General features: G+C 46.6%; 4 protein-coding genes across 4 annotated transcripts in view; 2 read left to right on the top strand and 2 right to left on the bottom strand.

The window, feature by feature from the left end:
* The window catches only part of LOC135808874 (gelsolin-like protein 2), a 14,294-nt gene extending 8,900 nt beyond the window's left edge, over window positions 1-5,394 (top strand). Inside the window, exons 11-16 of the mRNA XM_065322116.1 lie at window positions 84-148; window positions 525-568; window positions 830-915; window positions 2,491-2,582; window positions 2,741-2,848; window positions 4,999-5,394. Coding sequence (XP_065178188.1) covers window positions 84-148; window positions 525-568; window positions 830-915; window positions 2,491-2,582; window positions 2,741-2,833 — 380 coding nt within the window. The 3' untranslated portion in view covers window positions 2,834-2,848; window positions 4,999-5,394. The remainder of the gene's footprint in view (window positions 1-83; window positions 149-524; window positions 569-829; window positions 916-2,490; window positions 2,583-2,740; window positions 2,849-4,998) is intronic.
* Window positions 5,395-6,933: 1,539 nt separating this feature from the next.
* LOC135808872 (HSPB1-associated protein 1-like) lies at window positions 6,934-11,303 on the bottom strand. Its single transcript, XM_065322114.1, has 3 exons — window positions 10,419-11,303; window positions 9,201-9,444; window positions 6,934-7,819 (listed from the first exon to the last, which is right to left on the bottom strand). Exons 1-3 carry the CDS (start codon window positions 11,204-11,206, stop codon window positions 7,661-7,663), a joined length of 1,191 nt encoding a protein of 396 aa, XP_065178186.1. The 5' UTR covers window positions 11,207-11,303; the 3' UTR covers window positions 6,934-7,660.
* A 1,075-nt stretch (window positions 11,304-12,378) lies between these two features.
* Window positions 12,379-19,624, bottom strand: LOC135808871 (SH2/SH3 adapter protein NCK1-like). The gene is made up of 3 exons (XM_065322112.1): window positions 19,393-19,624; window positions 18,149-19,080; window positions 12,379-13,407 (listed from the first exon to the last, which is right to left on the bottom strand). The coding sequence occupies exons 2-3, from the start codon at window positions 19,070-19,072 to the stop codon at window positions 13,204-13,206; spliced, it is 1,128 nt and encodes a 375-aa protein (XP_065178184.1). The 5' UTR covers window positions 19,073-19,080; window positions 19,393-19,624; the 3' UTR covers window positions 12,379-13,203.
* A 3,823-nt stretch (window positions 19,625-23,447) lies between these two features.
* Window positions 23,448-25,000, top strand: part of LOC135808870 (mucin-2-like) — a 13,626-nt gene continuing 12,073 nt past the window's right edge. Inside the window, exons 1-2 of the mRNA XM_065322111.1 lie at window positions 23,448-23,669; window positions 24,026-24,096. Of these exons, the coding sequence (XP_065178183.1) occupies window positions 24,027-24,096 (70 nt within the window). The 5' untranslated portion in view covers window positions 23,448-23,669; window position 24,026. The remainder of the gene's footprint in view (window positions 23,670-24,025; window positions 24,097-25,000) is intronic.

The following is a 25,000-nucleotide window of genomic DNA, read 5'->3' as shown; positions in this document are numbered from 1 at the left end:
TGATCCTTTTGAATTTGAAGTTCCCCCGATCCTCTCAAAACCCTGTTTCTTTTTTTGCTTGGACAATTTTGCATGTGCTGCAGATGAGGCGCATACGCCGCAGACCCATCCATTCTGGCAGGCGCTGCCCGAAGGTGAACCAAAACAGGTCAGCAATGTACAGTGCTGGCGCCAACTGCAGCCTGGTTGTGTGTTCTTGCGCTAATGAAGCTTACAGCAATATTAGGCCGCGATCCGGATGTATTGAAGTATAAAAAATTGTATACCGTTGAAGAGAGATTGGAAGCAACCAGAACAGGAAAATTGCCTAATGAGGACAATGGCACCACTGTAGAAAGTGAATGAAGAGGAGATGACAGAAGTATAAGAGATTTAAAGAACTACAAAAGACCGGCGGGATGTGGTGGCTTCTTGCCACTGTACGTTTGGATGAACGGATGTGCTCTCTCAGAGTCGTCTGAGAAAGTGAGAATGAAAGCTCGAAGCAAGCTTTGCCCAACTTGTGATGTTTTGCCTTGATGCAGGTCTTTGAGTCCGACTCTAAAACCTTCGTTCCAGTGCTGCTCAGGTATGTGCATCCAGAGTAGACTATCTGACATGTTCTGGTATTTGTGAGTACAGTCAACTCTCCTTCTCTTCCTCTATCCCTCTCTTTCTCTCTTGTTATCTCTCACTCCATCTCGAACTGTGTCTGGTGAACGAATAGGTTCCAGGTAGCCATCTAATGCGTTAATTAATCACTCAGTCATGGTGTGTTACCACAAACAATATCCAGTCCATTTTCATTATGCTTCTAGTCTCAAGATTGTCCTTTCATTTTCTTGCTCAGACTCAGCGATGCATCCGGTGGACTGGAGATGACTAAGATTGCAGAAGGCCAGCGGTTCGAAAGATCCCGGCTGGACTCCAATGACGGTAACCGACTAACTTCAGTGTATATGCCTGGGTGTACACATGGCTTTTCAAACTCATGATGCACGTCTCAGGGTGTGTGTGTGTGTGTCACGTGTGTGTGTGTGTGTGTGTGTGTGTGTGTGTGTGTGTGTGTGTGTGTGTGTGTGTGTGTGTGTCCCATATGGTGCAGTGGTATGTGCAGTCGATTTCCAATCGAGAGGTTGCGGGTTCAATTCCGACGATTATGGTCGCACGCGTCTTTCTTCTCTTTCTCGGACTCTTCCTGACTTTTCTTTCTTTCTCCTGGGTGGTTACCAACAGCCAGTGTATGCCGGAGTATGTGGTGTGGTGTGTGTGTAGAAAAAAAAGAAAAAATGAAAAAATGAAAAAATAGGGATTCACTGGCCAGAAAAAGTCACTTCAATCAGCTGTGTGGTGGATACCAGGCTAAAAATAGTGGCGGTCAATTCATCAGCCTTGCAAGCTGTTGAATGATGTAATCCCAGCACAAGTTGCTATGTCTAATATACCTGTTCGCTATCATCGCTTCTGCGATGGGCAGGTCTGAGGTCTGAGGTATGTCCCATATGGTGCAGTGGTATGTGCAGTCGATTTCCAATTGAGAGGTTGCGGGTTCAATTCCCGACGTTTATGGTCGCACACGTCTTTCTTCTCTTTCTCGGACTCTTCCTGACTTTTCTTTCATTCTCCTGGGTGGTTACCAACAGCCAGTGTATACCGGAGTATGTGGTGTGGTGTGTGTGTGTAGAAAAAAATGGAAAAATGAAAAATAGGGATTCACTGGCCAGAAAATGTCACTTCAAACAGCTGTGTGGTGGATACCAGGCTAAAGATAGTGGCGGCCAATTCATCAGCCTTGCAAGCTGTTGAATGGTGCAATCCCAGCACAAGTTGGTATGTCTAACATAGCTGTTCGCTATCATCGCTTCCGCGATGGGCATGTCTGAGGTCTGGGGTGTGTGTACGTGCATGTGTGTGTGTGTGTGTGTGTGTGTGTGTGTGTGTGTGTGTGTGTGTGTGTGTGTGTGTGTGTGTGTGTGTGTGTGTAGGTGTATGTGTGTAGGTGTGTGCGTGCGTGTGTGCGCGTGCATGTCTGTCTGTGTATGTGTGTACATATGTGTGTTTGGGTGTTTGTCTGCATCATATGCATGTGTGCACGTGTGGATGTATACGTGTGTATGTGTAGTAGTATCAAGAGTGGATAAACAAGAGTGTGCAACTCTGGATCTCTCCTGCACAATCTGCAGATACCCCGCCCACGGCGGAATTTTTTGTTGACGTCACCTTTTTTTAGAAGAACGCGCATTTCGCCGCCGAGCAGTGTGAGAGCACGTGCTGGGCACCGACCTTGTAGCCTGTGTAAAGCCGGCCAAGAGCACGAGGGAAAACTTTCCGAAAGACTCGCAGCTCGTGCGTCGTCGAAAAGATTACGTCAACAAAAAATTCCGCCATGGGCCTACCCATCCGCGAGTTGCACACTCTTGTTTATCTACTCTTGGTGGTATTAGTATATGTGTATGTGTTGCTGCGTATCTCTTACTGTGCGATTATGTTCTCCCTGTGTGTTTGCTACAGTATTTATTCTGGATGACGGAACACAAATCTTTGTCTGGATTGGTAGGGAAGCGAGCTCGGGGGAGAGCTCCAAGGCAATCGAGTATGGACATGTGAGTTAAACCCCCAGTACCATTTGTGTGAGCATTCAGCGAAAAAACCGGGAAATGCCATTGAGTGGGAATGGTTGCTGGGTCTACCAGTATGAAGGGAGATAACAGTGGGTATGATCGGGCTGGTGACTGTGTCATGATCTCTCCTTTCTCGGCAGAACTACGCCAAGGAGACCAAGCATCCATTTGTGCCAATTCTCCGCATTGTCGAAGGCCAGCATGTGGGTAGTTTCGAATCCCGGTTCTCCTGAGCAGCTTCAAACTTTGTAAGTCCGTTAGTTCACTGCTGTGTAGTGAATACACAAGAAATGCTTGATAAGGAATAGCTGTTAGGGGCCGTCCGTAAATATCGATGTTTTTTTAGAGACGATATTGGTGCGTCTGGGGGGGAGGGGGTTTGAGCCATGTGCGTCTTTTCGAGCATCAGGAAAATATCGATGTAAATATTTGAAGTTTCGCCGATCCCTGCACGCGGACGTCTAAATGGCTATACAAGAAATGTGAAACCAGCTTCCGTTCGCGGAGCTAAAACTCGCGACACAAGAACAAAATCAAAAATTGGAAGCTGTGCACCCATGGCGAATTTCAAGAGCAAAAGAATGAGCTATTGATTGTGGAAATCGGCCGAACGATGCCTGCAGGAGACCTTTTTCAAGACGTAGAGGCAGTGCGAACAAACACGGACGAACTCCACAAGAGTTTCCAGTCTTCACTGTCTGAACAAGGATTTGAAAAAATTCAAGCCCGAGGCCGAGCGTAGCCGCTTTGGCTACACCAGTACACGATGGCTGTGAGCACTGCAGCGCCAACCCGGTTCGCTCCCCCCATGCCCCAGGCGATGCAGCGTGAGTGCGGCGGGATTTTCACGCCTACACCGGACCCTCAACATCCTGGGCACTTCATGAGCATCCAAAAAATTTTAATATTGATTCCATGATCTAGATGTACATGTGCGTCTTCTGGGGGGAGGGAGGGGGGTCAAGGGAGAGAAGCACCAATATCGTCTCTAAAAAAACATCGATATTTACGGACGGCCCCTTAATGCTTGGTAAGGAATAGCTGTTAATGCTTGGTAAGGAATAGCTGTTAATGCAGAGGTGCTGATGATGATTATAAAAGAAAGTCCTCAACAAACTGATGTGAAGTGAAAGTGCACCTTTTGTCAGCGTTCAAATCTGTCTGATAATATAACCACTTGATTTTAACCCTTTACCGGCAGCCCCATACTTGAATGCGTCAACGTTGACGCATTCGACAGGCATACAAAACTATGCCTGGCATGACGGGAAGCATCAGCCCACGGGGATTTCCCGTGGCCCTCACACAGCCTAGGTATGATCCTATCGGTAGCTGAAGAGATCCACGCGTGTCCCATTTGATTTCATTGAGAACTGCGCGATCGAAAACTTACGGAAATACACGCGCGCCGACAATGCCGCCCGCCTCCGTCAAAACATCGTCAGGTGCATTTCTCTTGCGCAGTGAGTTCCTTTCGTCCTCGGATAACTTCTCCGACGACGACCTAGCAGTCATTCGCTCTGGGACTGACGACAGATAGAAAAATACTTCGTTCCAGCCGCCGGTGCAAGCGAATTTCAAATTACGGAGCGGTGCGCACGCCAAGCAAATTCGCACGCAAATATGGGGAGCGCCAGCCGCTGAAGATGATGTCGTCGTGATGTACCTGGAAGAATCTGATGGTGCTTATGGTGGGGAAGCCATGGAGAGCGATCCCCGTGTCGACAGTCTCCCAGAGACGGAATTTTAGCCCATCGACTTTCTACGTACTTGAGTGACGGCAGCGCAGCGCGTCGGAGCTTTCCGACAGCGATTCTGGGGCGATGCTGCTCTCATTTGCGAGCGAGGCATGGCCACTGAAGTTTGTGATGGCTATAGCGTTTGTTTCCGCTCCGAAGTCGACTTGTTTTGGTAGTATCATGTCAATGTCGGAACTCTGACGATTTGCATGTGTACAATTTCCGTGTTTAGACGTAGAGGTGCCAATTTAGCAGCGTATGTGTGTGGTATGAGAAAATAAATTTTTCCATGGTCAAGAAGTAGTACTAGACTTCCAAGAAAACATAACTTGCACATACAAAATGTGGCCTCGTTGTGAGTTATTGGTATCGTTCTAAATGTTATGGATTTCATATACAAAAGTAACTTGCCGGTAAAGGGTTAAGGCGCTTTAATGGTATTTCCATGTCCGTTGACGCCGCCACATCATTGAGCATGTGAAGAGTTCACCGAACAGTGCGACGTACCAGCAATGTTCATGAACATCATGCCCCCCCCCCCCCTCTCCACTTGATTTAGCAGGCATGCACTGTACAATATGTTCAATGGCCTGGATGTGTGTGTGTGCTTATGACTTTCAACTGATGGCAGTCGGCTTTGTGAATGTGCTTATTACTAGGCGGCGGCGAGGGGACTGACCTACACAAGCTGTCTCTGACTTTGCCTCGAGCATCTTTCTCAACACGTTTGCAGTTCTTCACTATCCATATGGCCTCCAGTGTACCAGATTGGCATCACAGGCTACCTGCATTCAGTGGTCGGCTACATACTGTGCCTACATGACCTTTTTCTGCCATCGTTTGCTTCATTTTATTTTGCCTTTGCTTCTTCACCGGCTACATTAGCAGCTAGTATTCTCTTGTAGGCCATCCCAACACACTTCAAAGTCAATTCTTCTTTGAATACACAGTTTGTGATTTCGTGTTCGTGCATGGAAGGTTTACATACTGCACTTGGAGACCTAGCGGCTTGGTTTTTCACATTTCAGTACTTTTAAAAAGTGTTACCACGTTCACATGATCTGCGTTTTCTGGAATAAATGTTACCATGATATGGGTGGTTTGGAGAATGCTTTAGGAGCATGTGGAAGGCAGGCAGGCAGGCATCGTAGACGAGAGGTTAGGCACACCACAATGCGTGAGACCATCCTAGTGTACTTGTCAGTGGTGACTATGGAAAGCATTGCCGCCGGTTAGTCAAACACAAACAGGGACTATGCACACTCTGCATGGCAAATACTGGAACGTCGGATGGCCAACTACTGACTTGAACAATGCTGCACATGCAGTGACGGGAGGTAAGTCGTGTAGCAGAAGATCATGTGTACTTTTGGGCAATACATGTACGTGTAGTCAGCTTGTGCTGACGTCCTCTGTGTTTAGTTATCGTACCGGTTTAGTTATAGCAGTTGCCAGCGTCAGTGTTATTGCTGAATATTGGATGCAAGTCATGCAGAACCTGCCTTACTATAATTATAGTATTTTAGACGTACTAGTACGCCATCAGCGCTCAAGGGGTTAACAAGCCTGCAGCCGTGATGAATGAATGCCAGTGATGTGCGCAATTGGTGCCTATTTGTGTTGTATTTAGGTCCAATGCACAAGGTGGTGTCCTGACCACTGAGAAGCCTGGTACCAAGAGTACAGAATGATGTACTCTTGCTAGTACCCGTACTCAACGATGGACATAAAGAAAGGCGGACTACCGCTGACGGTGTGACGTCAGTGGACTGCAGCAACAACACCCAGCTACATCAGCTATTTCAGGTTATACTGAGCTTGTATACAAACTCCCATCTCTCCCCACACAACACTCCAGACTTGTATTTTGCATATAACAGGTACTTCGATGACGAGAATATAAACTGGTATATAAACTGGTATATAAACTGGTGTATAAACCGGTATATAAACTCCTTTTTTTTTTAGGATCACACTAGGGGAGTTTGTATATCAGCTCAGTATAAGCATAATATAACCTACTCAGTTGAATATGGGAAATATAAACCAATATACAAACCTCGGCTTCGCCTCGGTTTGTATACAGGTTTATATTTCCCATATAATCAACTGGTTAGGTTATATTATATACTTATCACTGGACATGGTTGAATCAGCGGGTCCAGCTGTAGCCATTCAGGCCAGGAATACCGAATAGCACACCTACCGGGCTGGATAAACTCTCTTTTTCTCCTTTTTTTTTTTTTTTTCGTGTGCTGGTGACTGTACTGCACTGACATGTCACCATCCTAGCTCGTGTAGGAGGGACTGGGCCCAGCAGACCATGATCTGAAAGTCACTGTGAACTTGTGAGCCACACCCAAGATCAAACCCTCCCTTCGTTTATAGTATAACAAACTGTATACCGGTCTTCAAATTTGGCAGCAGGAACTGAATTACATGTGCACGCAGACAACTACTCAGCTGCTGGTGGCAAACTGTCAGTGTAGTGCGCGGAACTGGTGGAGTGCCCCGAGGATAGGGTGGGGTGCCCCGAGGATAGGGTGGGGTGCCCCGAGGATAGGGTGGAGTGCCCCGAGGATAGGGGCTAAAAATCAGTTACTTCTTATAATTATTAATATCCATGAAAGCAACTCTGCAAAATAATTTGAGCATATAGCTGCATGACAAAAATGATGAAAGCAATTATGTACTATGCAGCAAAGTCAGGCCAGTCTTCAGGAGATCGTGCTTTTCAATCAATTCAGCAGAACTCCTAGAAGGTGGGATAGGCTTTGCTATGGAAGATGAAAGAAGATAACTCTGGATGATTCTGGGCGGTAAGAATAGAAAGAAGACACCGGCATGCACTGGACAATGGTCGCATGATTCTAAATCACATTCTTAACTTGAAGGTGTACAGCCAGCTACGTTTGCGAAATCATAACAATAGTCACGTCAAGCATCAAGCGAACCAAGTTATTATCGGAATATTACTCAATGATCACAGAGTATCAATGGAGATGGCACTGATTGGGGCTGCCAAATTCTCATTTAGCACCCATCAATGCGTTGCCATGCAGCCAGCTGACGTATTGGAACAGACTGCTCGTGTGGAGCACGCATGAGAAATGCTCAACCCACAACATAGAGATCATGCGCTGGTATATGGCCGATCAAGCACAGCGGTTCACGCTAGCATACCGGTACACCACTGCATAGATGCCACTATTAGAGTTACCGTCACTAGGTCACTGCTTTTGCAGAGATGCTCATTAATCATGGAAGTGGTTGTTCGTAGTCGGCACATTGCCAGCAGAACAGCACTCCAGTGGACTCGGCTCAAGTTGTCTGCTTGTCACAGATGTTGGCAATGTCCTGCCGGTACTTCTCCGACCAGGGCGCGAGGAACTCGGGTGGGCCCTTGCGCCAAATGTTGAGCATCAAAGCCGGCGTGATGTTCTCCACAATGTGCACCCAGCCTCGTGGCAAGTACAATACCTGAGAGAGAGAGAGAGAGAGAGAGAGAGAGAGAGAGAGAGAGAGAGAGAGAGAGAGAGAGAGAGAGAGAGAGAGAGAGAGAGAGAGAGAGAGAGAGAGAGAGAGAGAGAGAGAGAGAGAGAGAGAGAGAGAAAGAACGCAGATATACTGGCACGCTTTCCTACAAATGTTCAGAATGCCTCCCTGGAGGAACCCTGCCTATATAATCTACCACACACGTTTTTTCAAGGTTGCAGGATGATACAGTGTGTGATCTTTCCGAGAAATCCACAGGACTTGAGATGACTATCATCGACTACGAACAAATCTCAACTCAGCCGCATTCCTTACCAAGCTCACCACCATTCAGACTTGCAGGTGGCGCTAAACTAAAAGATCACTGAATGGACAGGGAGAATCACACTGAATGGACAGGGAGAATCACACTGAATGGACAGGGAGAATCACACTGAATGGACAGGGAGAATCACACTGAATGGACAGGGAGAATCACACTGAATGGACAGGGAGAATCACACTGAATGGACAGGGAGAATCACACTGAATGGACAGGGAGAATCACACTGAATGGACAGGGAGAATCAAACTGAATGGACAGGGAGAATCACACTGAATGGACAGGGAGAATCACACTGAATGGACAGGGAGAATCACACTGAATGGGATCAGTGTACTCTTACATGTATCGCATCTACCACTATGTAGGTCTATGTTACCACTATGTAGGTCTATGTTACCACTAAGGGAACATCTCATAAGTTCGCACTTTTTTTGTAAACGTAACGCATTTCGAATAGACTTTACCCCCCCCCCCCCTACCTCCCCCCACTATTTGAAAGTCTTATCGCACATTTTCAGTGTAGATCTACTGTACTGTACATGTCCATGCCATGGTATGCACAAACATGGACATGAATGTTTTGCTAGTGTGGAAGTGAATGACATACAGTAGTACCGCATCTACTGAGTACAAGTAAGTTACATACTTAGTTCAATCAATGACATGTACACGCACATAAACAGAGTTCCTCCACAACGACTGTACTGTCAAAGCTGGCCAGGTACACGGTTTGATCAGGCTGGTGTACGTGACATTTGACACCTCTGAGTAGCCTGCATGCGTGTATTGTAGTGCAAGGGTTAGATCTACACCTAAAACACACCCGGTACCCTGCTGTCTGAAGCGGTCTAGCACATCCACAGCACTGTATTGTACACATCCAGAAAATGTGCGAACTGTCCATTTTCTATCCGAAATGGGCGCTACCCCCCTACCCCCGTTTCGAAATGCGTTACGTTTAGAAACAAAATGCGAACTTATGAGATGCTCCCTAACAAGCAATCAAAGTCACAGTGAAAAACCCGACCCTAAGCACTGTACCTCTCCTTCATTCAGCACAACCGTCAGTTCACGTGCCTTCTTTACGCGTGGGTATTTCTTCAGATTGACCGGAACTTCTCCCAGAGCCTTGCTCCACTCCAGTGCACCTTTCAGCTGTGTGAAATACAGATGCTTGAAGTCCTGCGGTGAGTAGAGATGCCAGCGCTTTTTACCGATGACCTGATAAGCAAAGTTGTCGCGTGCGTCAATATGGCCCTGTGTGACGGTGCCCGCCATGCCAAACCTGAACAAACAGACGAGCAAAGCATGAAATCGTCACAGCAGGGTATTTCCACACGGTGACCATACATGCGCCTTTCTCACGTCATAGTCCCGACATACACACACACACACACACACAAACAGCTACACATTCGACCAGCTGGTAAGAGTCTCGGAGTACTGAGTAGACAGGCAATGCTCATCGTGCATACAAAGCACCACTATCTCCCCATCTGCGCTGCAGGGCAATGACACCCACAAGATAATCATCTACCCGTTTGGGCTGCAGGGAATGCGCTGCAGGGCAATGACACCCACAAGATAATCATCTACCCGTTTGGGCTGCAGGGAATGCAGTGCAGGGCAATGACACCCACAAGATAATCATCTACCCGTTTGGGCTGCAGGGAATGCAGTGCAGGGCAATGACACCCACAAGATAATCATCTACCCGTTTGGGCAGCAGGGAATGCAGTGCAGGGCAATGACACCCACAAGATAATCATCTACCCGTTTGGGCTGCAGGGAATGCAGTGCAGGGCAATGACACCCACAAGATAATCATCTACCCGTTTGGGCTGCAGGGAATGCAGTGAAAGGCCTACACAATAACTATAGAGCGGCAAAGGGTCCGAGTTGTTGACACATACGTTCAGGCAGTGCAATAGTGTATTGCAGTCTGAGCAGTGCCTACTAGACCTTCCTGCAGCCTCGGGACAGGCGGAACCGGTCCGGTCGGCCTGCTTGGCCGGACCAGCGCTTTGACCACTACTGATGTTCCCCGGCACTAGCACAATAACGCCATTTGTGACCAGCATGCAATACACAGTTTGTGTGATTGGTTAGATTACAGTTCCGCTCGGCATGAGTGCACACCCCACGTCATCCCATCTGTAGTAGGGGGGGGGGGGGCTACATGTAGTCGGCGTCCATTTTCAGATTGAGCATACCAATGCACAGAGCCTACGGCAATAGTAGCGATGCCGCCGTGCTCACCAGGAACTGGGCTCCGTGAAACAGGTGTCCATATTGCCACTGTAGAATGGCGGATAGGGAAACTCCTTCTGCACTGCTTCCTTGGGAAGCAGCTGCTTCTTGGCAATGTATAGACCCTCTTCAGCGCTGCCTTTAGCTTTCCGAGCACCACTGACAAGATCAATGAAGTCACTGAGTTTGACGCTCACGCGGTTCACGTTCCGCTTGCCGAATTGAGACGTGTCATTGTGCAGCGCTCCCTGCCTGACGTCTTCGTATTTCAAGTGTCCATACTGCTTTTTCAAGGTTTCCCAGGACCATTTTCGGAGCGGGTGAGATTTGTACATGTCGGTGAAGACAACAGGCAGGCCGGCCGGTGCTATGTAATTTCTGAACTGGTCCACGCTCGGCGTGCCCATCTTCGTCACGTGCTGGATCCGCGGCAGTAGCGAGCCGAACGCCTGGATCAGCTTGAACATTTTGCGTCCGTCTTTCAGCGAGCCATCGCGCATTGCGGCAAGGGCCTTGCCTTCCCAGTGCTGGTACTCCTCATTGCCTAGATCCAGATCGTGTGTTAGAGATTGACCAACTGCTTCGTCCACTCCATCCCCATCCGGCCTGAGCGTTGCTCTGCCTTTGTCAGTTTTGGCCAGGTAGCCATCCTCCTGTGAGTTCTGTGCCATGCGAGCAGACAAGTGCCCCTCGCGCGCAGTGACGAAAGTCATCACGACAGCCGCTATGGCCAGGATCGGTATGAACAGCAGCACGCTCGTCCGCCATTTCACGGCGGAACCCAACGTGGGGTTCATGCTGGAGAAGATACATCAAATTTCAATGTGCTAGCTCCATGATCATGATGATCCAACCTGTAAAACAATGTTGACTGCTGTTTGAAAAGAAATTTTTAATTATTTTTCTTGTCATCACTGCACTGAGCTGCATGCATGCATGGCATCAGGCATCAGCCTCAGGCTGGACTCAGAGTCAGGCCTGAGTCAGGTACAGACCAGTATCAATCAGCTTAGTAGTTTGTAGTAATACTAATAGTATCGTGCATGTTCTTGTTGTTTGTTCAGTCTTCAGTCCAGATAGATCTGCACTCGCGAGCTCGTAGACTACAAAACATAGTCATACTCATTACAACATTACTTACCGGTATACATAGATATAGTGCAGTGATGTTACTGCTGATGAGTGCTGATGTACCTACTCATCATGTAGATTGTACAATGTACTGCACAGCTGATCAGGCTGTAAAAATAGTGAAAAATGATGATAGCGCGAGTGCTACCATGACAACTCCAGTCCTGTATTTTTTTTCTCTACAAAATCCACATATCTCCAGACACTGGGGTGAATGATGTATCTGCGCTGGATCGGGCCATAAAGAGCAGCTAACACGGCAGGTACGCATCTCGCTACCACCGGTGCACCGTGCACCCAGGTGCCAGCGCCGGCAGTGTTATATTATGTCCACACCTCAGCCTCAAGTCAAGGTGACAGCACCGAGATCATACTATTCATAGATAACTAGACTGAGATCGCAGCATTTGCCATTTTAATCAATCAATCAATGACTCATCCGTTACTAGGTATCAGACCCTGCCCATTGCCGATAGGCTCAACTCTAAGGAACTAAAAATATCAGTGGATGTACATATGTAATTCTGATACTGTACATGTAACCAGGATAGGCTCACTTGATTTTATTGTTATTGGATGCCCTACGTGACGGGGGACAAGGGGGCAGTGCTACTAGTAGTAGTACTCAGATCCAACAGCTCGCACAAGCACGCAATTCCCGCATGCGCATGCAGCAAACAAAGACACCCAGCCCAGGCAGTAAAACACATGCCAGTGGTACACTGCGCAATTAATGCATCAACTAGCATCAGTGGCTCTGACACCAGTGCACACATATACATACATGTACCGGTTTGCATGCAGAGCACGTACGCACAAGCAACGGACACGATCGCAGTGCATATCACCAAGAGTAATTTTGATATCTCTCGGAACGCACAGCAGCAAGCAACATACAACAACAAGTCTCGACAAGTTGGATAATAGAGTTAAATCTATAGCGGAACATGCGCCCTACACTGAGGTCCAAATGATAAACGAGAAAAAAAAGAAAAGAAAAAGAGACAAAAACAACACATGCAGGACAAATATCAACAATACTTAGAATCGCCCGTGAGGCTCGGGTGGTACACCGAGATACTTCAAACGTACCACCCATACCTAACAGTGGCAGGAGTCAATAGACTTAGTCGGGCTCTCATCAAGTTCCTACAGCCGTCGGAACAAATGGACAAAATCAAGAGATCGCGCGCGAGTAGATAAGAAGAGATAGAAAGGGGACAAGATGCGCGCAACACGACGGCAACACAGTGGACATGCCCAAAAAGGCAGCAAAACAGAAAAGCAAAAAAAACTATCCCCGACAAAGAAAGCACGACACACTATTGACTACCGACCATGGCATTGATTTATGGCATTGATTTTTGAGAATGCCACCATAATTGTTCCAGGGTAGAAAAGAAAAGAGTATACATATGCGTACAGAGGCAAATAGGGGGAGGCACACAATGCAATATGGACAAGGTCAATATTACAAGAGGACGAGTAATAATTACAACACGCACATACGCACAACACAAAATAAAACTAGCAGAAAAGAGGACTTTTAAATCTTCGGGTAATGGTAGCATTTAGGGTGATGGCGGGGGGGGGGGGGGGGGAGGGGCGAGGAACAGAGAAAGAGCAAAGAAAGACCTATCAGCAGATGTACATGTGGTGGTGCTCAGTACTTGGGGAAAGCGTGCTGTAAATACATACGCGTGCCGTCCTCTGCCGTGTAAATATGTGCTTTCGTATAGTGATCGACCAGCTCCTCAATTTGTGTGAATTTCCTTGGCCCAATACCATACTGGCCACCGGGAAGGCTCTGGATGCGGAAGTGCTTAATCTTCCCTGGTGATTTCATCGATATAGAGTAGTCGCCAGCCTGGGTAACATACACACACACACACACACACACACACACACACACACACACACACACACACACACACACACACACACACACACACAAGCGCACACAAGCAGGAGAGATACAACTTTAAAACAAAAAAGCCATTTGGTGAATGGTTGAATCATTGAATGTGGTAAACTTGCATACACTAGCCCTCACAGTACTCATTGTTGCACTTAAGTTCTGTGTACACGGAATCACATCACGGCCAAGTTCCAAGAAACGGGCGGTGTCAAAATTTAGCTGATATTATACTTGCACATGGAAAATCGCCAAGTACTCGCTTTTCTCATGCATTAAAATAAGTTAGGATGAAGAAAGGATAAGGATAAAATGTTACGAGTTATGACAAACTGTCCACCAACGTAACCAGATCTTATACAGTCAGCAAGTGCGACAAAATGGCACAAAACTGACAAGGAGTACTGAGACACTCGGCGACCTGACACCTATAATTATTGGCTCACCATCCGAGTTCAATTAAAATAAGTAGTTGCCAGCGCTACAGGAAGAGCAGGAAAAACGGCAGAGGTATGACTGGCAGCCAAGCCAGTGGCTTGATACCACCTGTCACGTTCTCTATCACTACGGAACTGTTCACTGGGACACAACAGCAGCCACGGTCATATGCCTCTAGCCAAACATTTACAATCCCAGGACAAAAAAAAACAAATCTAACCGTGAAGAAAGGTAACAGCAACCCCACTACATGCTACATATAGCTTCAGTAGCAATACAACTCTATCCGGATAGAGAAAACCTTGTGCAACCCAGCACAGGCTGCGACAGGAAATGCTTCGAGATTATTCAGCACATATGACGGAACACAGCCCATCAAACTCCTCAAATAAAGGGGCTGCAGGAAGGAAGATTCTTCGGCTGCTCCAGGACATGCTATAGAGCGTACGTCACATCACAAGCACCGTGCCGATATTTTCTTGCCGTAGATGCTCGCAAACCAATTTTAATTGGTTTGCGAGCACATTGAATGTGCACGTTTCTGTATCAGAATGGTAATGCTACCGGCTTTCCGGACCGGATCTTGTCCGAGTACATGTACACGAAAAACAAGTCCGCAACCACAAACTCTTGTCGGGTCCTCGCGAAAACACCACCCAGTACAGCGCTACATACTACACGTGAATGTAAAGTGTACAACCAGTACATGTAGCGCAAAGTGCATTGTACATGAGCGTCACGGGTCATGTTGGACGCGTAAGAACGTAGCCTGGGGCGCTGAAAAATAAGAACTTTGCTAGGCTGGCCCTCTGAAACCGCGTTCTTGGGCGTACGAGTCTACTGTACCCTTCACACTCGCACTTCGACCCTGTACACAGCACTTTCAAAGACAAGCCTAGCCTACAGTCTGCGTGATCAACACCGATAGGCGCGCGCTGAATAATCAAACTGCACTGCAGCCTGCAGGGTGGAACTGTGCTCCACGCAAAATACACTAGTCCTGTGCTGTCCAACGGGGTTTTTTTGGCAGGAAAAGCTCTTTTTCATGTGTTTTGGTGCCATCCAGGGATTCTGCATGTCTTGTCAAGGGATTGAGATGTTCATGGGAGGTCAGTATGTATAAAGCATCGCTCGAAAATTACATATACTTGCAAGAAACCCCCAAAGTGCCGTTTTTCTGTTTCCAACTGTTCTCTGGGACGAATATACATGTACCCCACACATGATATTGGCATACTGTACTTATCGTAACTTGAAAGTATGAAAACTGTATTTCGGCATATTGAGGCCTCATGGTTGCAACATGCATACAACCAAGAGTAGATAAACAAGAGTGTGCAACTCGCGGATGGGTAGGCCCACGGCGGAATTTTTTGTTGACGTAATCTTTTAGACGACGCACGAGCTGCGAGTCTTTCGGAAAGTTTTCCCTCGTGCTCTTGGCCGGCTTTACACTACAAGGTCGGTGCCCAGCATGTGCTCTCACACTGCTCTGCGGCGAAATGCGCGTTCTTCTGAAAAAAGGTGACGTCAACAAATAATTCCGCCGTGGGCTGCAGATTGTGCAGGAGAGCTCCGGAGTTGCACACTCTTGTTTATCTACTCTTGATACAACGTATTGCAAGTTTTGTCACATGCTAACGAATGATCCTGGAAATTCAGGGTTGCTTTCAGAACAGGGCTTCTACACGAGACACACAATACGTAACATACAAGACTGACAGTATGGTATCTTCCATGTCAATATCGTTTCTTGGGTCTACGCATCCCACAGGACAACTTGGAACACACAAGAAACAGTGCACGATGCGTAAAGTACCTTTGCCCCCCCCCCCCCCCCAACACCCACAGACAGACTGTGTCACTTCCCAACTGGTTTTTGGGAAAGAGGTGGGAATCAAGGCTCTCAAGTGCAGTACTATGTACACCTACATGTACATGAAAGATAGACTTGCCGTGCTGGATTGTGCACAGGCATGTATTGAGTACAGCAGTGCATGCGTCGGTTCAGCACAGCATTTGAAATATACGCTAAAGTTGCTTCACAGGTAGAAATTCGACAGGCGACAGAAATTAGAGAGGGGGCGGATCAACAGCACTTTACGGTACATTGCGCACTGAGAAAAACAATGTCTGGTGACATCGCCTTGCTCACATCTCGAGAGGTTACATCGCTCTTGGAGGTCACTCATCACAAAATCATTGTGTGAATTAGCACCAGATGTCGCTGCCAATGGGTTCCTCTGTTGCTACGGATGGGTTGCTGCCATGTTGCGCTACCAGGTTAAACCAGTACCTAGCGGACTCGCAGCATTGGGTGAACTTCAACATGTAGAGAACAACCTTGCTTCCATGAACGGCTTGGGTCAAGCATGCATTACCAACGTGGAGCTTTAACAGTCCAACTAAAATACTTGAGATGGAGGCTATCATTTGGCTCCGCGCAGTACATCTTTCGACGGTATTCCGTCGATCACTTCAAACATCCATAGCTCAGTCAAATATTGTACTATCGTGAAAATCAAAGTACTGCACAGGCAGAAAATGTCGTCGGTCAATAATTTCGTCCAACTACAAAGAAAGGGAGTTTGTCCTGTTGAAAATTTCGTCCATGGACCTCAAGGGTGTATTGAAAAGCTGGACAAATCGACATTAGTCCGGCATTTAATTTAGTCCAAAAGCTCCTTGGACGAAAAAGACGAAATTAAGTTCCAGACGAATACTTCTGCTTGTACAGTATGTAGGTTGTAGCCGAAATCCAAAACTATCCGTTGGTGTAGTTGTTTCCAGAAATTTGGGTGGTGGCACTTTGCTCGCTCCAAGTGCATTTTCGTGTATGAAACGGGGAATTCCCAAGTACCAGTCATCAAAAAATTTGCGTAGACCCTGATCCGTTGGTGTAGTTGTTTCCAGAAATTTGGGTGGTGGCACTTTGCTCGCTCCAAGTGCATTTTCGTGTATGAAACGGGGAATTCCCAAGTACCAGTCATCAAAAAATTTGCGTAGACCCTGGTGCTGGGTATCTGCGACGGCAATTCCAAAAAATCAGAGCTGGGTGAGAAATGGCTGAAGGAGATAGGGATTGAGGGCATTCATAGCGATATAGTGACTTTCCTAGGCTGTAGAGCTGGGCCTGCAACTCCGATTTCGCTGGATGACAGCTCATTGTGTTTGTGCTGAGAAGAGCTTTCTGGAGAGCCCAAGGTTGTGAAAATCAGGCTAATATCACGTAAGTTATGACCGATAGTTGACACAATTCAAGCGAAAATTATGGCCTTTCGTAAATAGTGGAGTCATGGCGGAGCCAAAGGGTTAATAGTACTGTAGTCAACCACTGCAATTCGTTCAGCTCATGATCTTCAGGAGTGCACTACATCATCTCATCTAGTGTTCAAATGACACATACAGGTATGCTCATGCCCAGCCCAAGGCTACAGACAGCTAGCCATTCATGTTGCGACGAGTACAGAACAAACGTGTACATAGTGTGTGAACCAATCCCGAGAGTACACCATTCATGACTCCCTTGCGGACTGACATAGTACACATAACTTAAGCGCAACGTGCAAAACACTTTAGAGAGCACAACCGCAAGGAGCTCCTTATGCTTGGTTGTGCAAATGGTATCCGGATACACAAAGAACCAACTTCAACCCCATGTAATACACAGCAGCATTTGAAAGTGCTACTTCACAGCAGGTCGAAACGCTCAAAAAAATAAGAAGGAATGCAGAAGCAGGTAAATACTAAATACACTGGCCGAACTGTGAGTGGAGCATCGCTGGTATCAACAAGACGCAAACGCATGCAGCTCTATCACCATCTACCCACCACGCACCACATCAACGTGCTATCCACGTGGATCCAAGTCGACATATGTCACACGTGTGACTTTCATAGTTTCGTTTTGACATCATCATGGTCAAGCTCTACTACAGCCATGTGCCCCAGTCATCTACACTACAGCTAGCTGTCCAGAGATCGAGTACTACTTTAGGCGGAATTATTAATCATGCTGAGTACAAGGCACCACTACATGCACGCTTTTCGATATGCGCCGGTCGTGAGAATGGGAAGCACACAAAAGGTAACAGCTGCTCAAAGCAATTGCACATGCCCTCCTTATAGAAGATACATACTCTTGATGACAGGTACACCATACAAACACCAACAAAACACACAAGCCCCCCCCCTCCTCACACACACACACACACACACACACACACACACACAGCACTCTGCCAGCAACACATACCTTGCTTTCGCTTTCTCGCACTAGGAAGTCACCATCACGCGCACGAGCCAGGAGACCTTCACACTGATTCCGAGACATTTTCCCGTGGAACCAAGGCCTGTTCTCAAAGGAACGACCCACGGGTAGCTGGGGCTTGGCAGCACCACCGCCCATGCCTGCACCGGCTGGACCTGCAGCAGGGAAGGCTGGCTTTTGCTGCACTGGAGGATCATCATGGACGACTTCTACGTAGTTGCGGGGCACAAGTCCAGTCGATCCATCAGATTTCCGTGCTTCCCACCAGTCTGGGTCGTTCTCTGGCTGGTCGATGATATCCATCATGTTGCCTCGCTCAAACGATAACTCCTCGTGATTTCCAGACTGAAACGCATAAAGTGCGCGCACACGGCAAATGACTGTCGGTTCTGCCGGTGTTTGTGCAACTGAATTCTGTATTGTCGGCTCTGGGGTAGGATCTGGAATAGTCGTCTCCTCCACATAATTGGACGGGAACCAACCGCATGCACCATTGACTTCTCCATTCCACCACCCATCGCCTTCCTTCTCTATTACTGTTACCTGTTCGCCTTTGTTTAGCGTGAGCTCATCTTCCCTTGTGGCTGCATACGGATACTTGACAATTGCCACCACCTTCGTTGGCTTCTTATTGAAAGTCATGTCCACTTGCTGATACATTCCAGCTTCATCTTTGACAGCAGTGTGCTTTATTGGAGTAGATGCTGCTGGTTGTGCTACAGGTGCAGGTGCAGGTGTGTCGATTTTTTTGCAATAATTGGATGGGACATAGCCGATTGATCCACCAGCGTTTTGAACTCTCCACCAAGTTTTAGAACTGTCCAGCAGTGTAAGTTTTTCATTTTTACGAATACTCAGCTCCTCATCTTGATTCGCGAGATAGTCATACAATGCCATGCACTGCTCCATTGCGACAGCTGCAGCACCCAAAGACAGCAAAAGCATGGAAATCAGAGTCCAGCTTCAAGACTACACTAACAAACAAAAGGTGTACATATCAGGAACCAAGATCTCGCACGAGTACATAACGTGAGATCAGGCACGGCTGGTGGGAATTTGAAATAGAGCAACCAAGCAGTCAAACTATGATCAGATTGGACAAAAACGGAACTAGAATCAGTCCGAATAAGTGGTAAACGTGCGACAGTAACGACGCCTACGGTCGAAATCCACACAAACTTTGAAGACAAACTGCCATGCCCAATACCCCACAAAAGTTAGTTACTCACCGGATAAGGAGCGACGATCCCTCACCGCCAACAACTATCTACGAAGATGTTGCATTCGCAGGCACATCATCTACTACTATTACACGTACGTTGGTTCACACAAGGCTAACCCAGGACACCCATGGGTTACCGAATCCACAACAAGCAACTGCAACTGGGGCACCAGGGTTGGCGTGAACTTTAGAGAAATTTGCTCTTGTGCGACTACAACAGTACAAGTGGTGAAAGCCAGAAAAACTACGTGAGCTGTGTACATCAGTCATCAGTTCAGCTCAGGCTTGCATGCTCTCCTTGATCCTCGACCTCGGCCACGCGTGCATGCACGACAGATATATCCAGACCAAAAAAATATGCGCTACGCGAATATACGTAGACTACATACATGACAATCATGACGCATGACGACGGTACTACGACTGCGAGTACGAGATGCGAGCTCATGTACATGATGTACGATCAGTCGATCACTCGTCGATCAGCGATCGCACATACCGGTATGCGTGATGCCCTTGCGCCTCCGCGGTCGTGCATTATGCCTTTATGGTCGTCGGGGCTTCGTTACGGCCGCTTTACAACACAGTAAACATGGTACAAGACTCAAGAGAAGTCAGATTCGTAGTCAGTTAGGTCTGCGAGTAGAGGGGTCTACGACTCGTACAACTACTCGTAAGTCGTAGATCTACACTACAGACTACAGTGCTGGCAACTGAAATCCGACCCCTGAGCAGTGCGTTCACATTCCAGCGGTCTATTTTCGTAGTTTACTACTAGTTTTACAGTAAAATAACTGTTTACAGTTTGGGGTCTTTGCGATGTGAGAGAGTTCATGTACTCTTGATGATAGCTTTGTCGAAATCGAAAACATACAGTACAGTACTACTCCCTGGTGACAAGAGTCCGTCTGCAGGGAATAGTACAATACTCCAGTATTGTACTACTTGTCCCTGCTCTGAACTCTTCCTACGACTGTATGTACTCATAGAGTCATACAACTTTTTTTACAAGTACGAGCTGACATGATGATAATAATTATTAAATTATGATGTGACATAATACCAGGGAGTCCAGGCATAAGGCATAAGCCCCCTATAGGGTTATGGACTCTTGATAATACATGTACATGACTGTACAACTAGCAACTAACTTACTTGTACACATTTTAGCAATTTAGCTACATGTAGATTAAAAAATGACATTTCCATAATACCAAGAGTACATAACATACAGCTCATGTTGATGTTCAGCCGCGAAAGGAAGAACAGAAGAACAGAAGAAAACTGACTCCGAAAAGTACTATGCTGTGAAACTGAAACACACACACACACGAGGGCAGCTGATAGGTCAAGGGAAAAAAAGAAAAGAACAGAACATGTACAGTGCAGTGCGATACGCATGGAAGTAATGTTAGCGGCCAACGCCAAGGCCGACACCGTCGCAAATTATCAGCCTAGCCCACCGAGATAGGCATGGGCGGGTAATGCTAGCATTATGGCTGGCATTAAGTCCCTTTTTTCCAGGTGGCATAATGCTGGCATTATAACACCATTTCGCATGCAAAATTGGCATTACAAGCATAATTGCCGGTCGACAACGGTGTCATGCATGAAGCTGGCTAGGTCCAGTTCCTAAAATCGTGCATCTGAACCCGTCCGGATTCGTCTGGAGACTTGACGTTGCAAATCAACCTTCTCAGTGGATTTTTTCAGACAACATGCTCACTGCTGTTTTTAAGTTTTTCTACTATGCTTTGGCCTTGATCCAAGACGGCCTTCTTAAATCGACTTTTCCAACTTTCAAACTGGCATTATGGAGTAGTGTGAGCATTATAAGTGGCATTATATCCTCATATTATGAGCATTGCCTTTAGCATTATCGCAGCAAATAACTAGCATCACCCGCCCATGCCTACACCGAGATGACGACGTGACCACTGAGACGAAGGTCGACAGCCCGGAAAACTGCAAACTTGCTTGTGTGGCATTGGAAAAGCATACATGTACAATGTACAATACTACTGTATTTCCCAGATTATAAGGCGCACCCCCATTTTCAGGTTTGAGCAATTATTGTTTTGATAATATTGACTTTGTACTGATTCAGTACATGTGCATGTAGTAAGTCATGCTCGATTGTCACACCCCTTTCTTAGCCTTGATTTTTTGCCGGGGTAAAAAGGTGCGACGTATAATTTATATTCTGTCCCCGGGGAAAATCGCGTTTTTTCCGCGTTTTTAGAACTTTTTTGTTGCACTATACGTACACACAGTGCACTGTTCGGTCAGCAACATCTCATCGTGGCAGCTTTGTACTCAAATATGACGAGTGCTTACACCAGAGACTTGTAACTGATTGATTTCACTACATACTCACTGAAATTTGCCTCATATCAATAATATTCACCGCATATTTACCGCAAATTATGCCATATTATGCCGCGTTTTTCTGCGATTTTTTTGCGCGATTTTCCCCGGGGACAGTATAATATTCGGGGAAATACGGTAAATAATTATACATGTACGCCTGCGCGAAGCAGACTTTCTTTTGCTGTTTTGACACAGCGCTTTTTAAATTATAATTATTATTTGCAACCGTGATGATGTGATTGTACATGCATCTATTGACTATCCTCTCTCTACTGTGACACGTTATTTACTCGTACATGTAGTAGCTTCTATCATCTACATGTATGTGGAACCGCTTATCCTGGGGCGCTAAAGCCGCGCTATGAAGAGTAAGCAACCACTGGTTATGTACTCTTGGCGCTATGTACACAGCACGAGTCAGCGGAACAGCCTGGGAACTACATGTACATGTAAGCAAGAGTAGATAACCAGTTATGTACTCTTGATGTACAGTCGACTCCTGATATAACGAACACCAGTGTGCAGGAGAATCAGTACTTTATAGCTGAACGGTTCGTTGTAGCAGAAATGCACATACACTCGGACCCCTACGCGCTGCCTAAACAGGACTGCCGGAAGCAATTTTGGCCAGCATATCCTAGCCTTTCATACTTTGAGTTTGACAGTCTTTGTGTCAGGGGGTCATAAAATACCGGTATTTTACGACTCCCTGCTTTGCGCATGATGATAAATGGCGGGTAAACATGATCTCCTCAGCAGGAAACACGAGTCGGTGCCCAAAATGTTGGCGGCGATGACCTGACCAACCAGACCGGTCCCGGTGAGCCTGTGATAATCGGAGTGTTGTATCCCTGCCGGCTGTGGGACTGAATACTGATGACTGTCGGCTCAATCAGGAGTGTATAAGCTCCCTAGCTAGGAGCTTATAATCTTGGCTCAATGATTCTACCACATACGCTGTGTTGTAAAGTACTCAGCTGGCACATAACCTTGCTCACGGTGCTGGCACATTGAAGTCATTGGTGTTGTCACAGTCAACAATACTGACACGAAAACACTTCCCAGCACGTTACTACGTGTATGTGCTCGATCCACTATCGATATATCACAGTCTATCCGTCCAACACGTGTTCCACACTCCTCCCTTTCTACTGCAGTAACCTCTGACTTCAAAAGTTCTCTACAACTTGAATGCATGATTTCCTGTACAGTGTATCTGGTTATTACTAATATTAGTACTGTAAGATTATTACTATAATATTAGTATTGAATATGTAGAGAACCATGATCACACAACTACTTCGTAATCAATCAATCAATCAATCTGCATTCGTACATGCATGAAAAGGACTTGATTTCTACAACAAAACACTTCACTATTTTCTTGACGTTTTGCACGCTTCTACTCAATTCTAGTTCTACCAAGAGTATTAACCCCCCGGGGGGTTATGTACTCTTGGTTCTACGTACAGTTGTAGTTCTTGTCTCTTTTTTTTTTGCGCGCTTGTGTTACTCGCACTCGTTGCTTGGTAACAGCGAGCAAGCGTGCATGATTCCAAGATGGCGCCAGTTAGACCCAGCTTTGTTGCGCGAAGCAGTTCGTCACTTTTTTTCTTCTTTTTTTTTGATGTGGGTGCAACCACAGTAACCATCACCATCACTGATTCGACTCCGTCTGTCAACGTCTCGTCAAATGCTAATCCAAGACTTTCACTGTAGTGTGTAGTGTAGGTAGACTGTAGTTGCAGTTGGGAGATGGATTTTTGGGATTAGTTGTGCCAGTGTGATGTTGTCGAGCTTCAGCGAGGGTAAAACTTGGGCACTAGTGTGTTGGGAAGCTGCTCTGCCGCTTGCTTCTGTCCAGCAGCTGGACAGTGCCTGGATTACTGCGCATTTTCTCATGGCTTAGTACAGGTACGACTTAGATCTAGACGACTGTGATTTGGTCTGCTTCGAATTCATTTCTGCTGCAATCTCGAAGCTCTCTGTTCGAGTGGAAGTCAATGGTGGCGAGACTAGATGCAGAAATATCAGTCCATGTTCGTTTGTTCCTGGAATATTTGATGACAGCTGTAAATATGCATCACAATGAAAAGAGAGCTTGTATTTCTCATCCATCTGTAGTGGCTTGTAAACAGTATTCTCGCAGTGCTACTAAGTCATTCAGGCATGTTTTTGGCCTGTAACGGATCGCCATTGGCAGCATAATTAGAGCGCCTTCTAGCTCGTATTGACGTGTGCCTCTGTGCTACTGGTCGTTTATGCGACAGGATGTGGCGTCGTCAAAACGACAAGGACTCTATAAGCGGCTTCCGTGCGCGATCGTACCTACGTCAGCTGGGTAAGCAGGTTTGTTCCTTGCTTCAAAAAAGATTTGACCGACAGACGTATACTAGTAGTGCATCCTTTAACCGGTGCACGTATCTACCAAACCTGCTTGCTAGTTAGAGAGAGAGAGAGAGAGAGAGAGAGAGAGAGAGAGAGAGAGAGAGAGAGAGAGAGAGAGAGAGAGAGAGAGAGAGAGAGGGAGTGTGTGTGTGTGGTGTAATGTGTGTGTGTGTGTGGTGTGTGTGTGTACTGTCTTGATCTTGACTGGTATATCCCGACGTAGTCAGTATGGTGTAGGCCAGGTGTGCACAGTGAGTTGTTACCTTTGCCTTCGGTTTCGCCAGTCATGTGGATTTAGTACTGGTAGTTGTCTAGCACAAGTCTTGATCTGTTTCATTCACAGTGTGTCCATTATCATTGCCATAAAGTTTAAAAAAAAATGACGGAACCCTCTGTGCTTTCCAAATTTTCGTACTTCTCTTTTTGACGGGAGTACATGGTATGTGTATGCGCGCACGTGTGTGACAGTGTCGTGAGAATTGAACAAAACATACTGAAAAGAACAAACCGGAGCAAGCACGACTCCTAGTCCTAGTGACATTCAACTTACCAAACTCACTCGATTAGATATTTTTCAATGTCAATTTCGAGAAGGCTTCTATTCAAGAGGGGCTTTCATTATTTAAATCCATACCAGTATTCCAATCAAATCCCTAAAATTTTAATATTCAAAGCAACTCAGCCCCGAGTTAGTTCTCACACACTACGTTGACCGGGACATGTACCGGTGCATACCGATACTTGTATGTGCGTGTGAGCACATGAACGAGATCTTTTGTACATGCTTGACCTTACTATATGTCACTACCTGGTCACCTCGCGAATACTAGTCCAGGCTTCTTTTCGAGAGTGGCTTG

This window comes from Sycon ciliatum, chromosome 2, assembly GCF_964019385.1.
Source record: "Sycon ciliatum chromosome 2, ocSycCili1.1, whole genome shotgun sequence".
Classification (NCBI taxonomy): domain Eukaryota; kingdom Metazoa; phylum Porifera; class Calcarea; order Leucosolenida; family Sycettidae; genus Sycon; species Sycon ciliatum.
The sequence above is the reverse complement of the archived record's forward strand: the minus strand, read 5'-3'. Positions and strand labels throughout refer to the sequence as shown.